The sequence below is a fragment of the Pristiophorus japonicus genome, unplaced genomic scaffold, assembly GCF_044704955.1.
Source record: "Pristiophorus japonicus isolate sPriJap1 unplaced genomic scaffold, sPriJap1.hap1 HAP1_SCAFFOLD_2093, whole genome shotgun sequence".
In the NCBI taxonomy this organism is placed as follows: Eukaryota; Metazoa; Chordata; class Chondrichthyes; family Pristiophoridae; genus Pristiophorus; species Pristiophorus japonicus.
The window spans coordinates 17,844-36,834 of record NW_027251792.1 but is presented as its reverse complement, the minus strand read 5'-3'; the positions used below and the strand labels follow the sequence as shown (position 1 = coordinate 36,834).

The 18,991-nt window shown below is 52.1% G+C and overlaps 1 protein-coding gene across 2 annotated transcripts; it reads left to right on the top strand.

Moving 5' to 3' along the window:
* Positions 1 to 2,544: 2,544 nt before the first annotated feature.
* Positions 2,545 to 18,276, top strand: tmem208 (transmembrane protein 208). Of its 2 annotated transcripts, none has more exons than XM_070871083.1 (4): positions 2,545 to 2,613; positions 8,725 to 8,861; positions 14,275 to 14,359; positions 15,789 to 18,276. In XM_070871083.1, exons 2-4 carry the CDS (start codon positions 8,773 to 8,775, stop codon positions 15,927 to 15,929), a joined length of 315 nt encoding a protein of 104 aa, XP_070727184.1. In that variant the 5' UTR covers positions 2,545 to 2,613; positions 8,725 to 8,772; the 3' UTR covers positions 15,930 to 18,276. The 2 variants fall into 2 exon arrangements, with proteins under 2 accessions (XP_070727184.1, XP_070727183.1); XM_070871082.1 differs by lacking the exon at positions 2,545 to 2,613 and adding an exon at positions 7,894 to 7,947.
* The last annotated feature ends 715 nt before the right edge of the window (positions 18,277 to 18,991 follow it).

Sequence of the window (18,991 nt, the reverse complement as noted above, 5' to 3'; positions counted from 1 at the left end):
CCCCCCCATCCCTCCCTCCTCTTCCCCCCCCTCCCTCCCTCCCTCTCTTCCCCCCTCCCTCCTCCCTCTCCTTCCCCCCCTCCCCTCCCCCTCTCTCTCTTTCCCCCCCTCCCTCCCCTCTCTCTCTTCCCCCCCCTCCCTCCCTCTCTCTCTTCCCCCCCCTCCCCTCCCTCTCTCTCCTTCCCCCCCTCCCTCCCTCTCTCTCTTCCCCCCCCTCCCTCCTCCTCTCCTTCCCCCCTTCCTCCCTCCCTCTCTTTCCCCCCCTCCCTCCCTCTCTTCCCCCCCTCCCTCCCTCTCTTTCCCCCCTACCTCCCTCTCTTCCCCCCCTCCCTCCCTCTCTTTCCACCCCCTCCCTCCCTCTCTTTCCACCCCCTCCCTCCCTCTCTCTCTTCCCCCCCCTCCCTCCTCTCTCTCTTCCCCCCCCTCCCTCCCTCTCTCTCTTCCCCCCCCTCCCTCCCTCTCTCTCTCCCCCCTCCCTCCCTCTCTCTCTTCCCCCCCCCCTCCCCCCCTCCTCCCTCTCCTTCCCTCCCTCCCTCTCGTTCCCCTCCCTCCCTCTCGTTCCCCTCCCCTCCCCTCCCCTCCTCTCCCTCCCCCCCTCTCCCTCCTGTTTCTGTGCAATACAGCTTGGAACGCAAATTATGTTTCTTCATAACTGTACTGCCGAAAGACAAATCTATGAGATGAATGGATCGATAAACTTTGAATCTGTATTAGTATTGGCCATAAGATTCTTGGCTTCCCTGATCTCTTGCACTATTGGAGACCCCCAAGGATCAATTATTGGCCCCCCTTTCTATTTCTCATCTATATGTGCCCCTTGCGACATCATCTGACATCACGTTCCATGTGTACGGTGACAATATCCAGCTCTACCTCAGCACCACTCTCTCGAACCTCTCTCTCAATTGTCAGACAGCTGGTCATCATCCAGTACTGGATGAGCTGCAGTTTCCTCCAATTAAACAGTGGGAAGACCAAAGCCCCTGCCTTCAGCCCCACCACAAACTCAGTCCCCTAGCCACCGACTTCATCCCTCCCTGGCCACTGTCTCAGTCTGAACCAGACTGTTCGCAACCTCGCCGTCCTATTTGACCCTGAGCCAATCTTCGACACCACATGTGCTCTGTCACAAAGATCGTCTAATCCACCGCTAACCTTGCCCGCCTCTGCCCTCGGGCTGAATTTTTTTGTTTCCAGTCCAGAGCCCTGTGTTGGGCTAAGTGCAGCACTGTCTGATGTCCCAGCTGAGAACAGGTAGCTCAGATTGAACCTGGGACGTTGCTAGTCTGCGTGGTTCAGTAAAACGCCTGGCAATGCCCTTATTGACTCAGACTGGATAACTATATTCTTGTGAATTTGTCCATCCAGTTACCTTGCCCGATCGACTTGCCCACCCCTGTTTTCTCTTCCTCCCTTGGTGACCGGCTGGGAATCCGATCTGTGGGCACCTCCTTCACTCTGCTATCTCACCCAGTTGGCAATGGGGAGTGGAGTTGCCTTTGTCGCTGCCCTCAGCAGATGTTTACACATGCACTTTCCAACATGCTACCAAGGCATGGTCAAATTGAAACAGAAAATGCTGGAAATACTCAGCAGGTCAGTCAGCATCTGGAAAAAGAAAAGTTCGGTTCCGATCATTTGGGTGTGTAACCCTTCATCAGAACTCAAGACCGCGATGAACAGATATATCAATTAGGGTTGGAGAGAAAATCAGCAGACAAACCGATCACAACTTAATAAACCTGCAAACTACTTAATAGAAAACAGTTAGATGATGTGAAACGTCATCAGTGAGTTAAGTTTAGAAAAAGGACAACGGATATTTGAAAATTGGGGAGGAATGGGAGAGATGCACAAAGACCGAACATGTAAAAGTGAGGAAGTGTAGAGAAAGAGAAAATAAACATGCTGCAATTACAACACGTCTTCAATTCAAGAGAATGCAAGCGAGTGCAGCAGTCCGGAGACGGACCGGTGCTCACTGCAGACTTGCACCACCGCCAGGGCCATGCTCCCATCGACCCATGCCTGCTCCATATCACCCCACCCACAGTCCCTCCCCATGATCAAGCACCCATTGCTGTGATGCAGACGGGGTGTAGCGGAGGTCTGAAATTATCAGTCAGCGTCCAGCTGCCTGTCCCAGAAGCTTGTTTCACTCTTCATTGGAGCCCGTAGCGGCTGATGGGGAATGAGAATTAGTCTCATGGTTCTCTGCACTCTCTCACGACTCTATGGCATGGGGAGAAAATTGGAGACAAATTAAAAAGAGCAAAATAACCTCGGTTAATTCCTGAGTGCTGAAGAAAGGTCATGGACCTGAAACGTTAACTCACTTTCTCTCGCCACAGGTGCTGCCTGACCTGTTGAGTGTTTCCAGCATTTCTGTCTGTATCTCTGTTCAGAATGGTTTGTTTCCGAGGTGGAGAATCGCAGTGTCGATACTGTTTAAATGCAGAGTCACAGTCCCATCCCCACCAGTCACTGATTAAATTATGTTCTTTGTTTGAGCAGCCGAAGGGAGGCAAGGTTGGAACAAAAGGGAAGAAGCAGATTTTTGAAGAGAACAAGGAGACACTGACGTTCTACTTGAGGATAATTCTGGGAGCTAACGTGAGTTAATGGTTTGTGTGTATCCACATCCCGAGGAACTCGACAATCTTTCTGCAAACCAGTTGACCTGTGCACATACCGGGGAATTCCCGGGGCCCAATGTATGAGCCGGGAGGATAGGGGCATGGACTGGAGGGGTGGGGGATGGGGGCATGGACTGGGGGGTGTGGGAGATGGGGGCACAGACCTGGCTCTGCCTCTGCCAGTGCTGGCAGCAGCTGTCTCTGGGTTGAAATTTTAGCATTTTCTTTCCATTGGGTGAAGTTTGCCTGCTCAATGTCCCTCTTTCCAGTGTCACTCGCCCCTTCCTCCCTTTCCTGCATGAATAATCTAATTTATTGCTCCCTTTATAGATTTCCACACTGCATCTTTGACAGGTGCTGACTTAATCGATCCCTGGGGACAGTCTCCACTTCAACCTGTACTGTCCCGCTCCCTCCCAGCAATGTCTGACCCTGTACTGTCCTGCTCTCTCCCAGCAGAGTCTGACCCTGTACTGTCCGCGCTCTCCCAGCAGAGTCTGACCCTGTACTGTCCTGCTCTCTCCCAGCAGAGTCTGACCTTGTACTGTCCGCTCTCTCCCAGCAGAGTCTGACCCTGTACTGTCCGCTCTCTCCCAGCAATGTCTGACCCTGTACTTCCGCTCTTTTTCCCAGCAGCGTCTGACCCTGTACTGTCCCGCTCTCTCCCAGCAATGTCTCACCCTGTACTGTCCCGCTCTCTCCCAGCAGAGTCTGACACTGTACTGTTCGCTCTCTCCCAGCAATGTCTCACCCTGTACTGTCCAGCTCTCTCCCAGCAGAGTCTGACCCTGTACTGTTCGCTCTCTCCCAGCAATGTCTGACCCTGTACTGTCCCCTCTCCCAGCAGAGTCTGACCCTGTACTGTCCACTCTCTCCCAGCAATGTCTGACCCTGTACTGTCCCCTCTCCCAGCAGAGTCTGACCCTGTACTGTCCACTCTCTCCCAGCAGAGTCTGACTCTGTACTGTCCCCTCTCCCAGCAGAGTCTGACTCTGTACTGTCCCCTCTCCCAGCAGAGTCTGACTCTGTACTGTCCCCTCTCCCAGCAGAGTCTGACCCTGTACTGTCCCCTCTCCCAGCAGAGTCTGACCCTGTACTGTCTTCTCTCCCAGCAGAGTCTGACCCTGTACTGTCTTCTCTCCCAGCAGAGTCTGACCCTGTACTGTCCCCTCTCCCAGCAGAGTCTGACCCTGTACTGTCCTCTCTCCCAGCAGAGTCTGACCCTGTACTGTCCCCTCTCCCAGCAGAGTCTGACCCTGTACTGTCCGCGCTCTCCCAGCAGAGTCTGACCCTGTACTGTCCTGCTCTCTCCCAGCAGAGTCTGACCTTGTACTGTCCCCTCTCCCAGCAGAGTCTGACCCTGTACTGTCCCCTCTCGCAGCAGAGTCTGACCCTGTACTGTCCCCTCTCCCAGCAGAGTCTGACCCTGTACTGTCTTCTCTCCCAGCAGAGTCTGACCCTGTACTGTCTTCTCTCCCAGCAGAGTCTGACCCTGTACTGTCTTCTCTCCCAGCAGAGTCTGACCCTGTACTGTCCCCTCTCCCAGCAGAGTCTGACCCTGTACTGTCCCCTCTCCCAGCAGAGTCTGACCCTGTACTGTCCTCTCTCCCAGCAGAGTCTGACCCTGTACTGTCCCCTCTCCCAGCAGAGTCTGACCCTGTACTGTCCCCTCTCCCAGCAGAGTCTGACCCTGTACTGTCCCCTCTCCCAGCAGAGTCTGACCCTGTACTGTCCCCTCTCCCAGCAGAGTCTGACCCTGTACTGTCCCCTCTCCCAGCAGAGTCTGACCCTGTACTGTCCCCTCTCCCAGCAGAGTCTGACTCTGTACTGTCCCCTCTCCCAGCAGAGTCTGACCCTGTACTGTCCCCTCTCCCAGCAGAGTCTGACCCTGTACTGTCCCCTCTCCCAGCAGAGTCTGACCCTGTACTGTCCCCTCTCCCAGCAGAGTCTGACCCTGTACTGTCCCCTCTCCCAGCAGAGTCTGACCCTGTACTGTCCCCTCTCCCAGCAGAGTCTGACCCTGTACTGTCCCTTCTCCCAGCAGAGTCTGACCCTGTACTGTCTTCTCTCCCAGCAGAGTCTGACCCTGTACTGTCCCCTCTCCCAGCAGAGTCTGACCCTGTACTATCCCCTCTCCCAGCAGAGTCTGACCCAGTACTGTCCCCTCTCCCAGCAGAGTCTGACCCTGTACTGTCCCCTCTCCCAGCAGAGTCTGACCCTGTACTGTCCCGCCCCCTCCCAGCAATGCCTCACTCTGTACTGTCCCACTCTCTCCCAGCAATGTCTCACTCTGTACTGTCCCCTCTCCCATCAGAGTCTGACCCTGTACTGTCCCGCTGTCCCAGCAGAGTCTGACCCTGTACTGTCCCGCTCTCTCCCAGCAATGTCTCACTCTGTACTGTCCCCTCTCCCAGCAGAGTCTGACCCTGTACTGTCCCGCTCTCCCAGCAGAGTCTGACCCTGTACTGTCCCGCTCTCTCCCAGCAGAGTCTAACCCTGTACTGTCCTGCTCTCTCCCAGCAATATCTCACTCTGTACTGTTCCCTCTCCCAGCAGAGTCTGACCCTGTACTGTCCCGCTCTCCCCCAGCAATGTCTCACTCTGTACTGTCTGCCCTCTCCCAGCAATGTCTGACCCTGTACTGTCCCGCTCTCTCCCAGCAGAGTCTGACCCTGTACTGTCCCGCTCTCTCCCAGCAGAGTCTGACCCTGTACTGTCCCGCTCTCTCCCAGCAGAGTCTGACCCTCTACTGTCATGCTCTCTCCCAGCAGAGTCTGACCTTGTACTGTCATGCTCTCTCCCAGCAATGTCTCACTCTGTACTGTCCCCTCTCCCAGCAGAGTCTGACCCCGTACTGTCCCGCTCTCTCCCAGCAGAGTCTGACCCTGCACTGTCCTGCTCCCTCCCAGCAATGTCTCACTCTGTACTGTCCCCTCTCCCAGCAGAGTCTGACCCTGTACTGTCCCACTCGCAGCCATGTCTGACCCTGTACTGTCCCGCTCTCTCCCAGAAATGTCTGACCCTGTACTGTCTCGCTCTGTCCCAGCAGAGTCTGACCCTGTACTGTCCAGCTCCCTCCTAGCAATTTCTGATCCTGTGACCCTGTGCTGTCAGCTCCCTCCCAGCAATGTCTGACCCTCTAGCCACTTACTGTCCCGCTCCTTTCCAGCATCCCAGCAGAGTCTCACACTGGCCCTGTGCAACCTTGCTGTCTCCCAGTAGCTTGATTTCAAGCAGGTATGAGGGAGGGTAGGGATGGCTCCAGTGCACTGTGTGTGGATTTTCTCCCTGTTACTATCCTGCTCCACTGCAGTGAGATGTGTGTGGATTGGCTCTCTGTTAGCCTCACTGCCAAAGGTGTGTGCCAAAGGTAAACTATCCCTCCTCGTCCTTCTCGACTTGTCTGCAGCCTTTGACACGGTTCACCACTCTATCCTTCTCTAATGCCTCTCCACCATCGTCCAGCTGGGTGAGACTGCACTCGCCTGGTTCCATTCTTATCTGTCTAATCGTAGCCAGAGAATCACCTGCAATGGCTTCTCTTCCCACCCCCGCATCGTTACCTCTGGTGTCCCCCAGGGATCTATCCTTGGCCCCCTCCTATTTCTCATCTACATGTTGTCCCTTGGCGACATCATCCGGAAACACAGCGTCAGTTTCCACATGTACGCTGATAACACCCAGCTCTACCTCACTATCACTTCTCTCAACCCCTCCTCGGTCTCTAAATTGTCAGACTGCTTGTCCAACATCCAGTTCTTGATGAGCAGAAATTTTCTTTAATTGAGAACTGGGAAGACCGAAGCCATTGTTTTCAGTCCCCACCACAAACTCCGTTCCCTAGACACTGACTCCATCCCTCTCCCCACCCTTCTGTCTGAGGCTGAACCACACTGTTCACAACCTTGGTGCCATATTTGAACCTTAAATGAACTTTCGACCACATATCTGCAGCATAACTAAGACCGCCTGTTTCTACCTCCATAACATTGCCCGTCTCTGCCCCTGCCTCAGCACATCCGGTGCTGATGCCCTCATCCATGCCTTTGTTACCTCTAGACTTGACTATTCCAACGCACTCCTGGCTGGCCTCCCACATTCTTCTCTACGTAAACTAGAGGTGACCCAAAACTCGGCTGCCCGAGTCCTAACTCGCACCAAGTCCCCTTCACCCATCATCATAGGCAGTCCCTCGTATCGAGGATGACTTGCTTCCACGCCAAAAAGGGATTAGTTCACAGGTGTTTCAATGAAGGACCTAATATTCCAGATCCCGAACTAGATCCCGAACTACATCCTGAAGGGTGGAAGATGCCTGTGTATGGATTTTTTTCAACGCGTGGTGACTGTTGCACACCAGCCACCACACGGGCTTGACAGAGCTAGGTCTTGGTCCAGTGGCAAGGATTACCCAAGATGACTGGAGACCAGCTCTGCTGCACGAACCTAGTGCGGGCACATATTGCAGTGCGGGTTGGCCCGTGCTGCCCCTGGGCCCTCGCCTCTTCTGGCCCAGAACTCGTGCCTCTCCTGGGCCCCGATCACATCCCTCTACAAACTCTCGCTGCTTCTCCGCCCGACCTCGCCGCTCCTGCTATACCTCCCCGCACTCCAATCAGCGACCTGGATTTGGGTGACGTCAGTCCAGTCACCCTCTTCACAGCCGTCGCCCTCCTGCAGCAGCACGCGCTGCTCCCAGCAGTGGTGTACCGCCGCACGCTGCTCCCTGCAGTGGCCCCGGCCTGGCCTGCAAGACTCACCCATCACCCCTGTGCTCGCTGACCTAAATTGGCTCCCGGTTAAGCAAAGCCTCGCTTTCAAAATTCTCATCCTTATTTTCAAATCCTTCCATGGCCTCGCCCCTCCCTATATCTGTGATCTCCTCCAGCCCCACAACCCCCCGAGATGTCTGTGCTCCTCAAATTCTGGCCTCTTGAGCATCCCTGATTATAATCGCTCAACCATCGGTGGCTGTGCCTTCTGTTGCCTGGGCCCCAAGCTCTGGAACTCCCTCCCTAAACCTCTCCGCCTCCCTTTCCTCCTTCAAGATGCTCCTTAAAATCTACCTCTTTGACCAAGCTTTTGGTCAGCTGCGCTAATTTCTACTTATGCGGCTTGGCGACAAACTTTTATCTCATAATACCCCTGTGAAGTGCCTAGGGACGTTTCACTGTTAAAGGCGCTATATAAATACAGGTTGTTGTATGTGTTCGTTGCCCTCTTCCTAATGGCAGCATTGTCTGTTCTACAGGCTATTTATGGGGCTGTGAACCTCTTCTTCTTCTACAGTTCAGTCACGTTCTGGACCTGGGTAAGTCTGGAGAATCTGCCACCAGCTCGTTGCTGTATCTCGGATGAACCTGATGGTGTCCTCACCTGATTATACGCACACACTTTCCAGCAGAGGCCACTAGCTTGCAACTCTGGCTTGTTTTAATTCTCTGCTTCGTCGCACAGTGGCGCTGAGTCCAGTTAGATGTGAGTGACTCAACAGCTCAGTTGTAACGCGCTCATTGCTAACTGGTTGGCTAACTGGGCTTAGCTGGAGGTGGAAGCTCTCTGCGGCTCTGCCACTGAATGTCCAAACCAAGTCTGTACCTCGGTCTCCCTTTGAATGAAGCCCTTTCTCTGTCTCCTATGAAGAGCGATTGAGTACACAAGGCCTATATTCCCTAGAATTTAGAAGAATGAGAGGTGATCTCATTGAAACATACAAAATTCTTACAGGGCTTGACAGGATAGATGCAGGGAGGATGTTTCCCCTGGCTGGAGAGTCTAGAACCAGAGGTCACAGTCTCAGAATAAGGGGTCGGCCATTTAGGACTGAGATGGGGAGAAATTTCTTCACTCAGAGGGTGGTGAATCTTTGGAATTCTCTACTCCAGAGGGTTGTGGAGGCTCAGTCTTTGAGTATATTCAAGACAGGAATCGATAGATTTTTGAATATTGAGAGAATCAAGGGATATGGGGACAGTGCAGGAAAGTGAAGTTGAGGTAGATCAGCCATGACTTTATTGAAGGGTGGAGCAGGCTCGAGGGGGTCAAACGGCCGACTCCTGCTCCTAATTCTATGTTATTTCTGCCACAGGGATTGCTCGCCTTTGCACTGGTGGTCTACAGCTTCAGCTACCGGTGGATGCAGGGAATGGCACAGCCCGCGTTCTCCCCAGACGGGGCCCTACTCGACGGAGGCATTGACCTCAACATGGAGCAGGGTATGGCAGAGTGAGTGTCCACAGTGTTGCTGCTTGTGCTGGAATAGTATCCGAGTCTCCAGTTGGTGTTCCTCCAATTGTACGGTAGATTTACCGAGAGGTGTAACACAATGCAGTTACTTCAATTCCTGTAAACCAAACAGACTCACTTCCAGCAATTTCTGTTTATATACTAATTTGCTTCGTTAATTGTTACAATGCCACCCTTTTTCCACACACCATCATCCCATTTAATCTCTCCTGCCCGCCATCTTCTCTCAGACCTTCCCTTTTGTTCTTTCCATGGTACTGTATTTGTTTAAACGGAGTAATTATGTGCACAAACATTTCTGTATCCTTCTGTGCATGCGCGCCGTGTTACTCGGCCTTTCTGCGATCCGGTTGCCCGTGTGCAATACGGAGTATGGGGCCAAACCACGCTGCCATCCAAGTGTGGAGCTACTGCTTGAGCCTGGGCCGGCTACTGCAGCTTTTGGGTCATGTCCAGGACTACTGCCTGTAATCATCTACACAAACATTTTCACCGCCTTCTGAGAGAGAGAGGAACTCGGATGTGGGAGAGAAAAAGTCTGTTGGGTGGGGGGGGGGGGGGAGAATGGGGGATTGGGGGGAAGGGAGTTAGAGGGGGTGGGGAGATTGGGGGGGGAGAACGGGGGAGGGGGTAGAGAGAGCGAGGGGGGAGGGAAGAGTGGGGGAAGGTGAAGGCATGGGGGGAGGGAAGAGTGGGGGAGGGTGAAGGCAAGAGAGAGAATGGGGGCGGACGAACGCAAGTAGGGGAGAGCGGGAGAGCGTGCAAGGGAGAGCTTGAGGGGATCCAGAGAGAGCGCACGAGAGGGTTGTGTGAAAGAGAGTGCATGCGGGACCGCATAAAACGAGGGAGGGGGCAGAGAGAGCGCAGGGAGGGACAGAAAGAGCGAGAGAGAGTGCGCGACGAAAGGGCGGGGGCAGAGAGAGGGGATCGGAAAGGAGAGAAAAGTGGGAACTCGGAGAGGAGGTCAGCAACTCGGTTGGGATGGGGATAAAGAGTGCGGTGAGCACAGTGGGGATGGGGGGAGAATGTGATCCAGGTCTACAGGGGGCATTGAGAGCAAGAACGTGATCCACATGGTAAGACATCATGTTCCAACTCAACCCCCTTCCTCCCCGATTTCACAAAAAGCTCGGTGCGTGTGTGGCATGTGACATTGGACTGGACGAAATCTAGAAGTCACGACACCGTCACTCTTCACTTCATACCCAATAAACCTGTTAACAATCTGTGACCCCACACAATCTGCGGATGATAAGGTCAGGAACTTTCTGGAGAGGTTCATGAATCCGTTGGGGAGGACCTCGGGCCGGGGGAGAAGGACAGGACCTCGGGCCGGGGGAGAAGGACAGGACCTCGGGCCGGGGGAGAAGGACAGGATCTCGGGCCGGGGGAGAAGGACAGGATCTCGGGCCGGGGGAGAAGGACAGGATCTCGGGCCGGGGGAGAAGGACAGGATCTCGGGCCGGGGGAGAAGGACAGGATCTCGGGCCGGGGGAGAAGGACAGGATCTCGGGCCGGGGGAGAAGGACAGGACCTCGGGCCGGGGGAGAAGGACAGGACCTCGGGCCGGGGGAGAAGGACAGGATCTCGGGCCGGGGGAGATGGACAGGAACTCGGGCCGGGGGAGATGGACAGGAACTCGGGCCGGGGGAGAAGGACAGAACCTCGGGCCGGGGGAGAAGGACAGGAATTCGGGCCGGGGGAGAAGGACAGGATCTCAGGCCGGGGAGGGTGGGGGTCAGGCATTTGGTCCGGGAGAAGGTCAGGAACTTCGGCAGGTGGAGAAGATCAAGAATCTGGGGTGGGAGGGAGGTGGTCAGGAACTTGAACTGGGTGGGGGGGGAAGGTCAGGCACTTGGGCAGTAGGGGATGGGGCAGGAACTTGTTTGGGTGGGGGGGGTGGGGGAGTGGAGAGAGAGGTGGAGAGGTCTTAACCCATGACAGTGAGCCCTGTCTGTTCCAAGTGAGCTCTGTACTGTCTGGAGTCGGCAGTCAGAATGGCTCGAATTACACTTTGCAAAGTCACTGGTTACGTCGGCAGGCGGTTCTAATTATACATTTCAGAGAAACTGCTGGGTGTGTCTTATCCTCCAAGGGGACCAATCAACAATCAGGTCATGTGATCAAGGGGACCTAATCAGAACTTTAGGTGTTGCAAACATTTTAAAGCTGCATTTCCACACAGTGACTGAGCTGAAGCTGAGTCACGCACAGCCCGAGGTTAGTCACTTCTCGACTGCGTGCTGTGGAGGGAGCCTTTGGCACAGTGATAGCATTTCAGTCTCTGAGTCAGAAAGTGCAGGGTTTGATCCCTGCTCCAGACATCCAGCTCCGGATTCTGGGTGGAATTCCAATGGGATACTTGCATCCCCTGAGTGTGGGTGGTCCTGGCTCATTGCATGGGTTGTGGGAGCCCATAATACCCTCCTGTGTAGGACGAACCACCCTAGCGGCTGGTATAATGATGGGTACAGCCATGGAAGGAGCGTCCATGTCACAGCCTGTCAGCCTGCAAATCCTTCCACTGCTTCATGCTAGTCTCCACGGGCAGATGTGGAGCGAGAATCAGCGACATCGTGCTTTCTATCAACGGTTTCACTGGAGTCGATGGGGAGGGATTGTTTCCACTGGCAGGAGGGTCGGTGATCAGAGGACACAGGTTTAAAATAATTGACAAAAGAACCAGAGGAGAAACGAGGAGAATGTTTTTACGCAGCGAGTTGTTGTGATCTGGAATGCACGGCCTGAAAGGGTGGGGGAGGCAGATTCACTTTCCAAAGGGAATTGGACATATACTTGACAAGGAGAAATCTGCAAGGTAATGGGGTCAGATTAGAGGAGTGGGATTAATTCTTTCAAAGAGCCGGCACAGGCATAATGGGCCAAATGGCGGCTTCCTGTGCTGTTTGGCAGATGGAGTATAATGTTGGAAAATGTGAGGTCATGCACTTTGGCAGAAAAAAATCAAAGAGCAAGTTATTATTTAAATGGAGAAAGATTGCAAAGTGCCGCAGTACAGCGGGACCTGGGGGTACTTGTGCATGAAACACAAAAGGTTAGTATGCAGGTACAGCAAGTGATCAGGCAGGCCAATGGTATCTTGGCCTTTATTGCATAAAAGCAGTATGCAATAAAGAAGAGTATAAAAGTAGGGAAGTCTTGTTATAGCTGTACTGGGTATTGGTGAGGCCACACCGGGAATACTGCATGCAGTTTTGGTTTCCATATTTATGAAGCGATGTGCTTGCCTTGGAGGCAGTTCAGAGAAGGTTCACTAGGTTGATTCTGGAGATGAGGGGGTTGACTTATGAGGAAAGGTTGAGTAGGTCAGGCCTCTACTCATTGGAATTCAGAAGAATGAGAGGTGATCTTATCGAAACGTATAAGATTATGAGGGAGCTTGACAAGGTGGATGCAGAGAGGATGTTTCCACTGATAGGGGAGACTAGAACTAGAGGGCATGATCTTAGAATAAGGAGCCGCCCATTTAAAACGGAGATGAGAAATTTCTTCTGAGGGTTGTGGATCTGTGGAATTCGCTGCCTCAGAGAGCTGTGGAAGCTGGGACATTAAATAAATTTAAGACAGAAATAAACAGTTTCTTAAATGATAATGGGATACGGGGTTATGGGGAGCGGGCGGGGAAGTGGAGCTGAGTCCATGATCAGATCAGCCATGATCGTATTAAATGGCGGAGCAGGCTCGAGGGGCTATATGGCCTACTCCTGCTCCTATTTCTTATGTTCTTATACTATTCTGAATCTGCTGTAATGAAGTAGTTTTCCCATATCACTCCTTCCCCTTTGTTCTTTCCTCCCCGTCCCACCCCCCCCTTTCCCTGGCTCTGTATTTGAAAGAAATACTTGACTTTATATAGCGCCTTTCACGACCACCGGATGCCTCAAAGCACTTTACAGCAAATGAAGTATTTTTGAAGTGTAGTCACTGTTGTAATGTAGGAAACGCAGCAGCCAATTTGTACTCAAACAAGCTCCCACAAACAGCTTTGCTTAAAAGTTGTTCAACTCTAACATCTTCCGGTTCTGAAGAAAGCTCATCGACCTGAAACGTTAACTCTGTTTCTCTCTCCACAGATGCTGCCTGACCCCCTGAGTATTTTCAGCATTTTCTGTTTTTATCCTAATTTGCTCCTATGACAACTAAACCTTGGCACAAGCACGAGGAAAATGGGAGTTGGAGCTTCCCTCAATTAGTTGGTAGTAAACAGTCACTTGTCGACCAGGGAGGTCCCATGCTTGGTCCCTCTTCTGTGTGATCTCGGGCCTCAGTGCTCCTGGGTGGTGGAGAGAGGGAGGTAGCGGATTAACACCCGTGTGATCACTGTCTGCTCGACAACTTAGCGCCGGGGTGAGGTGACGGGACTGCTAGCCTATGTTCCACTGGACCTCAGATTCTACAGGTGGAGACATTTGCTAGAATTGGGATGTGACAAGAGATGGGGCGTGAAGGAATGAGTTGTGACTGGCCCTAGGCATGAGCGACAGCAGTAGCAGCGAATATTGAGGAGTTCCAGTTGGGTGGAACTAATTCCTTTCCTGCTCCCCAGCTGCCCAGTCCACTGCTGTTTGCTGGTCTGTATTTCTGGGGTGACAGCGGGCATCTGGTCCGACTGCGAGCTGGAGAAGTAAACATCGGCCTGAATCGGAGCGAAGGGGCAATTTTAAAAACAAGAGAGGAGGAAGTATCAGTGGGAGTGAGCTGCAACCTGCTTAACAAAAAACAAGAGGTTAAGACGGCTGAGGTGATCTTCATACCTCAGACAATAGAGAGAAGCAGTAAAGACATTAGAGGAACAAAGAACGCATGAATAGCTGAGGCATTGGGAGGCAACCCAGGGAAAGGAGGAGCTGGATTGAAAGGCTGTGGATCAGGTTTGAATTTAACGCAGGAGAAGCTGCCTTCTCTCAGTATTAAAGTGTGCTGGCGCAAGGGAGTTTTTTTTTCCCTTTAGGTTCTTCGCGCCAAAATGCTAACTAAGTCTGTGAGTGCACCAATTGCCCTTGTTAGCCTTCTGCAGCCCTACAACTCTCAGATATCTGCGTTCCTCCAATTATGGCCAATTGTGTATCTCCGATATTCATCGTCTGACCATTGGCTAGGTCTGGAATTCCTTCCCTAAACCACTCTGTCTATCTCCCTCTCCTCTTTTAAGACACTGCTTAAAACTTAGCTCTGACCGAGCTTTTGGTCACCTGACCTAATATCATCTGGTTCAGTGTCAAATTTTGTTAACACTCCTGTGAAGCACCTTGGGACATTTTACTACGTTATAGGCGCTATATAAATGCAAGTTGTTGCACCTGTAAAGTTGCCTCACCATGCTCTGGAGTTCACCTCCATTGGTGCTAACCTGCTGTTCTTTGCCTTCCAGGCATTTGAAGGATGTGATCTTACTCACTGCCATCCTGCAGGTCCTCAGCAGTGTGTCCATGTACTTCTGGTACTTGTGGCTGCTGGTAAGTTCTTGCTGCATCCAGCAGCTCTTCAACAACTTGAGGGGATCTTTAGCTGAGGGAATTGCAATTGCTATTTACATGTTGATTTTTGATTGAATTATATGTATAGTGGTGGGGTGGGGGGGAGCGGACAGCTAGAGAAGGAAGGGAATGCACGGACAGAAGGGTGTGTTGTGTAGGCTTACCTTAGCTCAGCCCAGTCGGGCAGAGAGGCACTTGTCTCTAAAGGCTGTGCCCATGCACTATACAGGCGGGATTGCACTCGTACACAACTGTCCCCTCACCCGTCCACAAAGTCTCCAAAGCAAACGTCTTCAGTGCAGCATGAATCCCATATTCAATACCTTAGTGTTCCTGTGTGTACGGGCCTAAATACTCGAGGCTTCACCTTCCCCCAGTGAGTAGCTCCGACCAACATAGTCTCTGATTCAACCACTCATCTGTACTGAGTCAAGCCATCTCATTCAGTGGGGCAGTCTTAATTAGTCTCAGTACCCTAGATTTAGGAGGAGGTAGTTGCCCAGGGTTCCCACAGTGTCAGCTGTGGCTCAGTGGTTAGCATTCTTGGCTCTGAGTCAGAAGGTTGTGGGTTCAAGTACCACTCCAGGGACTTGAGCACAAGTCTAGGCCAACACTCCAGTGCAGTGCTGAGGTGCCAGCTTTCGGATGAGATGTTAAACTGAGGCCCCGCCTGCTCTCAAGTGGATGTAAAAGATCCCATGCCACTATTTCGAAGAAGAGCAGGGGAGATATCCCTGGTGTTCTGGCCAATATTTATCTCTCAAGCAACATAACAAAAAAGTCAGATGATCTGACCATTATCACCTTGCTGTTTGTGGGAGTCAATACTGAGGAGGACTGCAACAAATTACAAGAAGAGATTAGGCTGGATAGGTTGGGTTTGTTTTCTTTGGAACAGAGGAGGCTGAGGGGAGACCTTATTGAGGTGTATAAAATTGAGGGGTCTAGAGTGGATAGGAAGGACCTATTTCCCTTGGCAGAGGGGTCAACAACCAGGGCGCATAGATTTGGGGTAATTGGTAGGTTTAGAGGGGATTTGAGGGGAAATCTTTTCACCCAGAGGGTGATGGGGGTCTGGAACTCACTGAAAGGGTGGTAGAGGCAGAAACCCTCACCACATTTAAAAAGTACTTGGATGTGCACGTGAAATGTCATAACCTACAGGGCTAGGGACCAAGTGCTTGAACGTGGGATTAGGCTGGAAAGCTCTTTGTAGGCCGGCGTGGACATGATGGGCCGGAATGGCCTCCTTCCGTGCTGTAAATTTCTATGATTCTAAAGAAATGTCATTTATGTAGTGCTTTTTGATACCTCAGGGCATGCCAAAGTGCTTTACAGCCAATGAAGTGCGATAAAGAGATTCAGTTGAACCTGTATGCCCGGATTGATTGCGACTGTTGTGTTTCAGGCGCCAGCAAGGGCTCTTTACCTGCTGTGGGTGAATATTCTCGGGCCGTGGTTTACTGCAGAGCCCCCCACCAATCCAGATATATCTGAAAAGAAACAGAGACGGCAGGAGCGACGACAGATGAGAAAGCAGCAGCAGTAGGAGGAGGAGCTGTTCTTGGACACTTGTTTACCAATTGATTACCGGAAGCCCCCTCCCTCTCCCCCCCCCCCCCCCCAAGGCCGAGAATCCCCAGGCACCTCGGACCGATGCCCTCCCGTTAAAGTCCTGTCTGTGCTGGGGTGGGCGGGGGCACTCGCCGCTTCCCAACAGTCACCCCCTGCATTTCCTGTTCACCGTGCCGCGATTATTGCAAGGCTAGAGAGAGCCTCTGGGGAACATCCTCCACTATGTGTACACGCCTCAGGTGGATCAGTGCTCGGGCGTTCCCAGCTTCATGTCCCCACCCCCCCCCCACCCCGGGCCGCCGAGTGTCACTAATCCAGTGGGTGGGTCGGAGGTCAAGTAGTGCTAAAATTTGTGAAGGAAACTCGCTCAGCAATGAATCATTACCCATGTTTCAGTTTGTGTAAATTAATCCCTATGGTTGTGTATTCCCCCCTCTCCCTACACTCTGCTCCTCAAGGCATTGTCTCCTTCACTGGAACATGTTTCTTCCGACGTCATTCACCTTTCGATACCTCAGCCAAGTGAACATTGCTGATGTGACTCTCAGCAGTGACTGCCGTCCAGCGGAGGGAGAATGGCGGCCGAGCGGGATCCTGTCCTCTTTCTCCCCCCCCCCCCCCCCCCCCACCTGGGTCCTCACGCATCTACTGTCCAGCGCAGAGTAACAGCCGGGCACAGGAAGCCGAGCCCCGGGGCCTTTATAGCCAGTCGGATCACTATTGCTGTCCCAGCTGGGCTCCAGTTACTCAGTACAACCTTCAGCTGGGTGACTGGGCGAGGTCAGGAATCGAACTCTGAGCTTTCAGCTCAGTGACTGGGGGCTTTGAACTGTTTGAGAAGCCCCCATGTGATCCAGGGTGGTTGCCGATATCGCCGAGCCTTTTGTCAATGATGGGCTGGCGCTCTGCGATGCCTGCCTGTACCCGCACGTCCCCCTTCCAAATAAAACAATGGAATGTCACCGCTGAGCATCCCAGCCGAGAGTTGCCAAAACTTATTTGAGCGAGGGGGAGGCGGGCCTCCCAGTGTTTGCTATCAATCTCCATTTTAAAATTATGAATTGAGCTAGTATCTGCTTTTTGTGGGAAGAAGTTCCACACTTCTCTCCTGAATGGCCTGTCTCTGACTTTACGGTTATGTCCCCTTGTCCAAGACTCGCCCACCAGCTGAAAAAGTTATTCTCTATTTACCAAATCAAAATCCTAAAAACCTCAATCAAATCACTCCTTAACCGTTTCTATTCCAGGGAATATGAGCCCAGTTTATGTAATCTCTCCTCGAGCGAACCCTGGGAGCCCCAGTAACATTCTGGTGAATGGAGTAAAGCTGGAATACTCAGTGTTTCTACTACCCACAGTCTGTCTTCACATGTTTTTTCATTTTCTTAATCTGTGCTCCCCTTTTTGCCTTTCCATGTCAGCTGTGGCTCAGTTGGTTGAACTCTTGCCTCTGAGACAGAAGATTGTGGTTTCAAGTCCCACTCCAGAGACTTGAGCACAAAATCTAGGCTGACACTCCCAGTGTAGTACTGAGTGAGGGAGCACTGCACTGTCTGAAATGCCATCTTTCAGATTAATGTTAAACCAAGGCCCTGCCTGCCCCCTCGAACGTAAAAGATCCTACGGCACTCTGCGAGGAAAAGTAGGGGAGTTCTCCCTGGTGTCCTGGTCAATATTTATACCTCAACCGATATCACTAAATCAGATTATCTGGTCATTATCTCATTGCTGTTTGTGGGACCTTGCTGTGAGCAAATTGGCTGCCCCGTTTCCTACATTACAACACTGGCTACACTTGAAAAAGTACTTCAGTGGCTGTAAAGCTCATTGAGACGTCCTGAGATCGTGAAAGGTACTGTACAAATGCAAGTCTGTCACCTGAATGAATTCCTATCCAGCAAGTCAAGTCTTAATATCTTCGCAGCATAAACGGGACCAGCGGTGAAATGCTAATCCACGCGGCACTGTGCCAGGGAAACTCGTGGCAACACATTGAGCTGTATAGGCCTGCTGTGTTTTACAGCTGCAGAGACTTTGTACAGGGGGAGGACTTGGCAGCAGAGTTACTCCAAGGACCAAAGGATTTCACATCAACGTATCAGTGTCTTAACCCATCGCCTGCGGGAAGGGAGGGGTGTGAATACGCGGCAAACGCACAACGGCCTATGTGGGTCAAAGATCACCGCTGAAGGACTTTGATCTTAACCGTATTACATCAGTGACAATTAATTGTATTTAAAGTTTTATTAAAGTATACAAAACAATCAATAATTGTTTACACAAATCAAACGGATATTGAATAAATATTGTATGATATGCTACCCCGTGCTCGTGACTGATTCAGAATTAATATTTGGGCGCTGGGTCTGATCGCCCGTGTAGGGATTGCAGAGGAAACACTGTCCCAAGTGTATTTGACTTCCGGCCAGCTTCACTGACAGATCAGTGGGTACATGATTGTGCTACTGAGCTTGGATAAGATTCCGAATGTGTCATGCATATGTGGGGGCAGGATCAGGCTCAAATATCCTGTCGTCACCCCATGTCAAAGCTCTCGCATGATGAATGGCCACTTGGGAGAGGCACGTGCATGTCGCTGGTGTTCGTTCAATGTCTGACTTGCCTTCAGCAAAGAACCGGAGATAATTGTAAGGAGGGAGGCTACTGTTTTGTGAAATGGATGGCACATTAAACTGTGCTGCCTGGATGTTTTATAGTATTCCTTTCCTACTCCCTGTTATGAATGTTGATCTTCAGTTCAGATCGAACAACAGCTTGCATTTAGATAGCGCCTGAAGACCATCCCAAAACGCTTAACGGAGGCATTAGAAAATGGACAGAGCCAAAGGAGGAGATCTTGGAAGGGTGACCATCATCATCATCATAGGCAGTCCCTCGGAATCGAGAAGACTTGCTTCCACTCTAAAAATGAGTCCTTAGGTGGCTGAACAATCCAATACGAGAGCCACAGTCCCTGCCACAGGTGAAGGAAAGGGTGGCTGGGACAGGTTTGCCGCACACTCTCCGCTGCTTGCG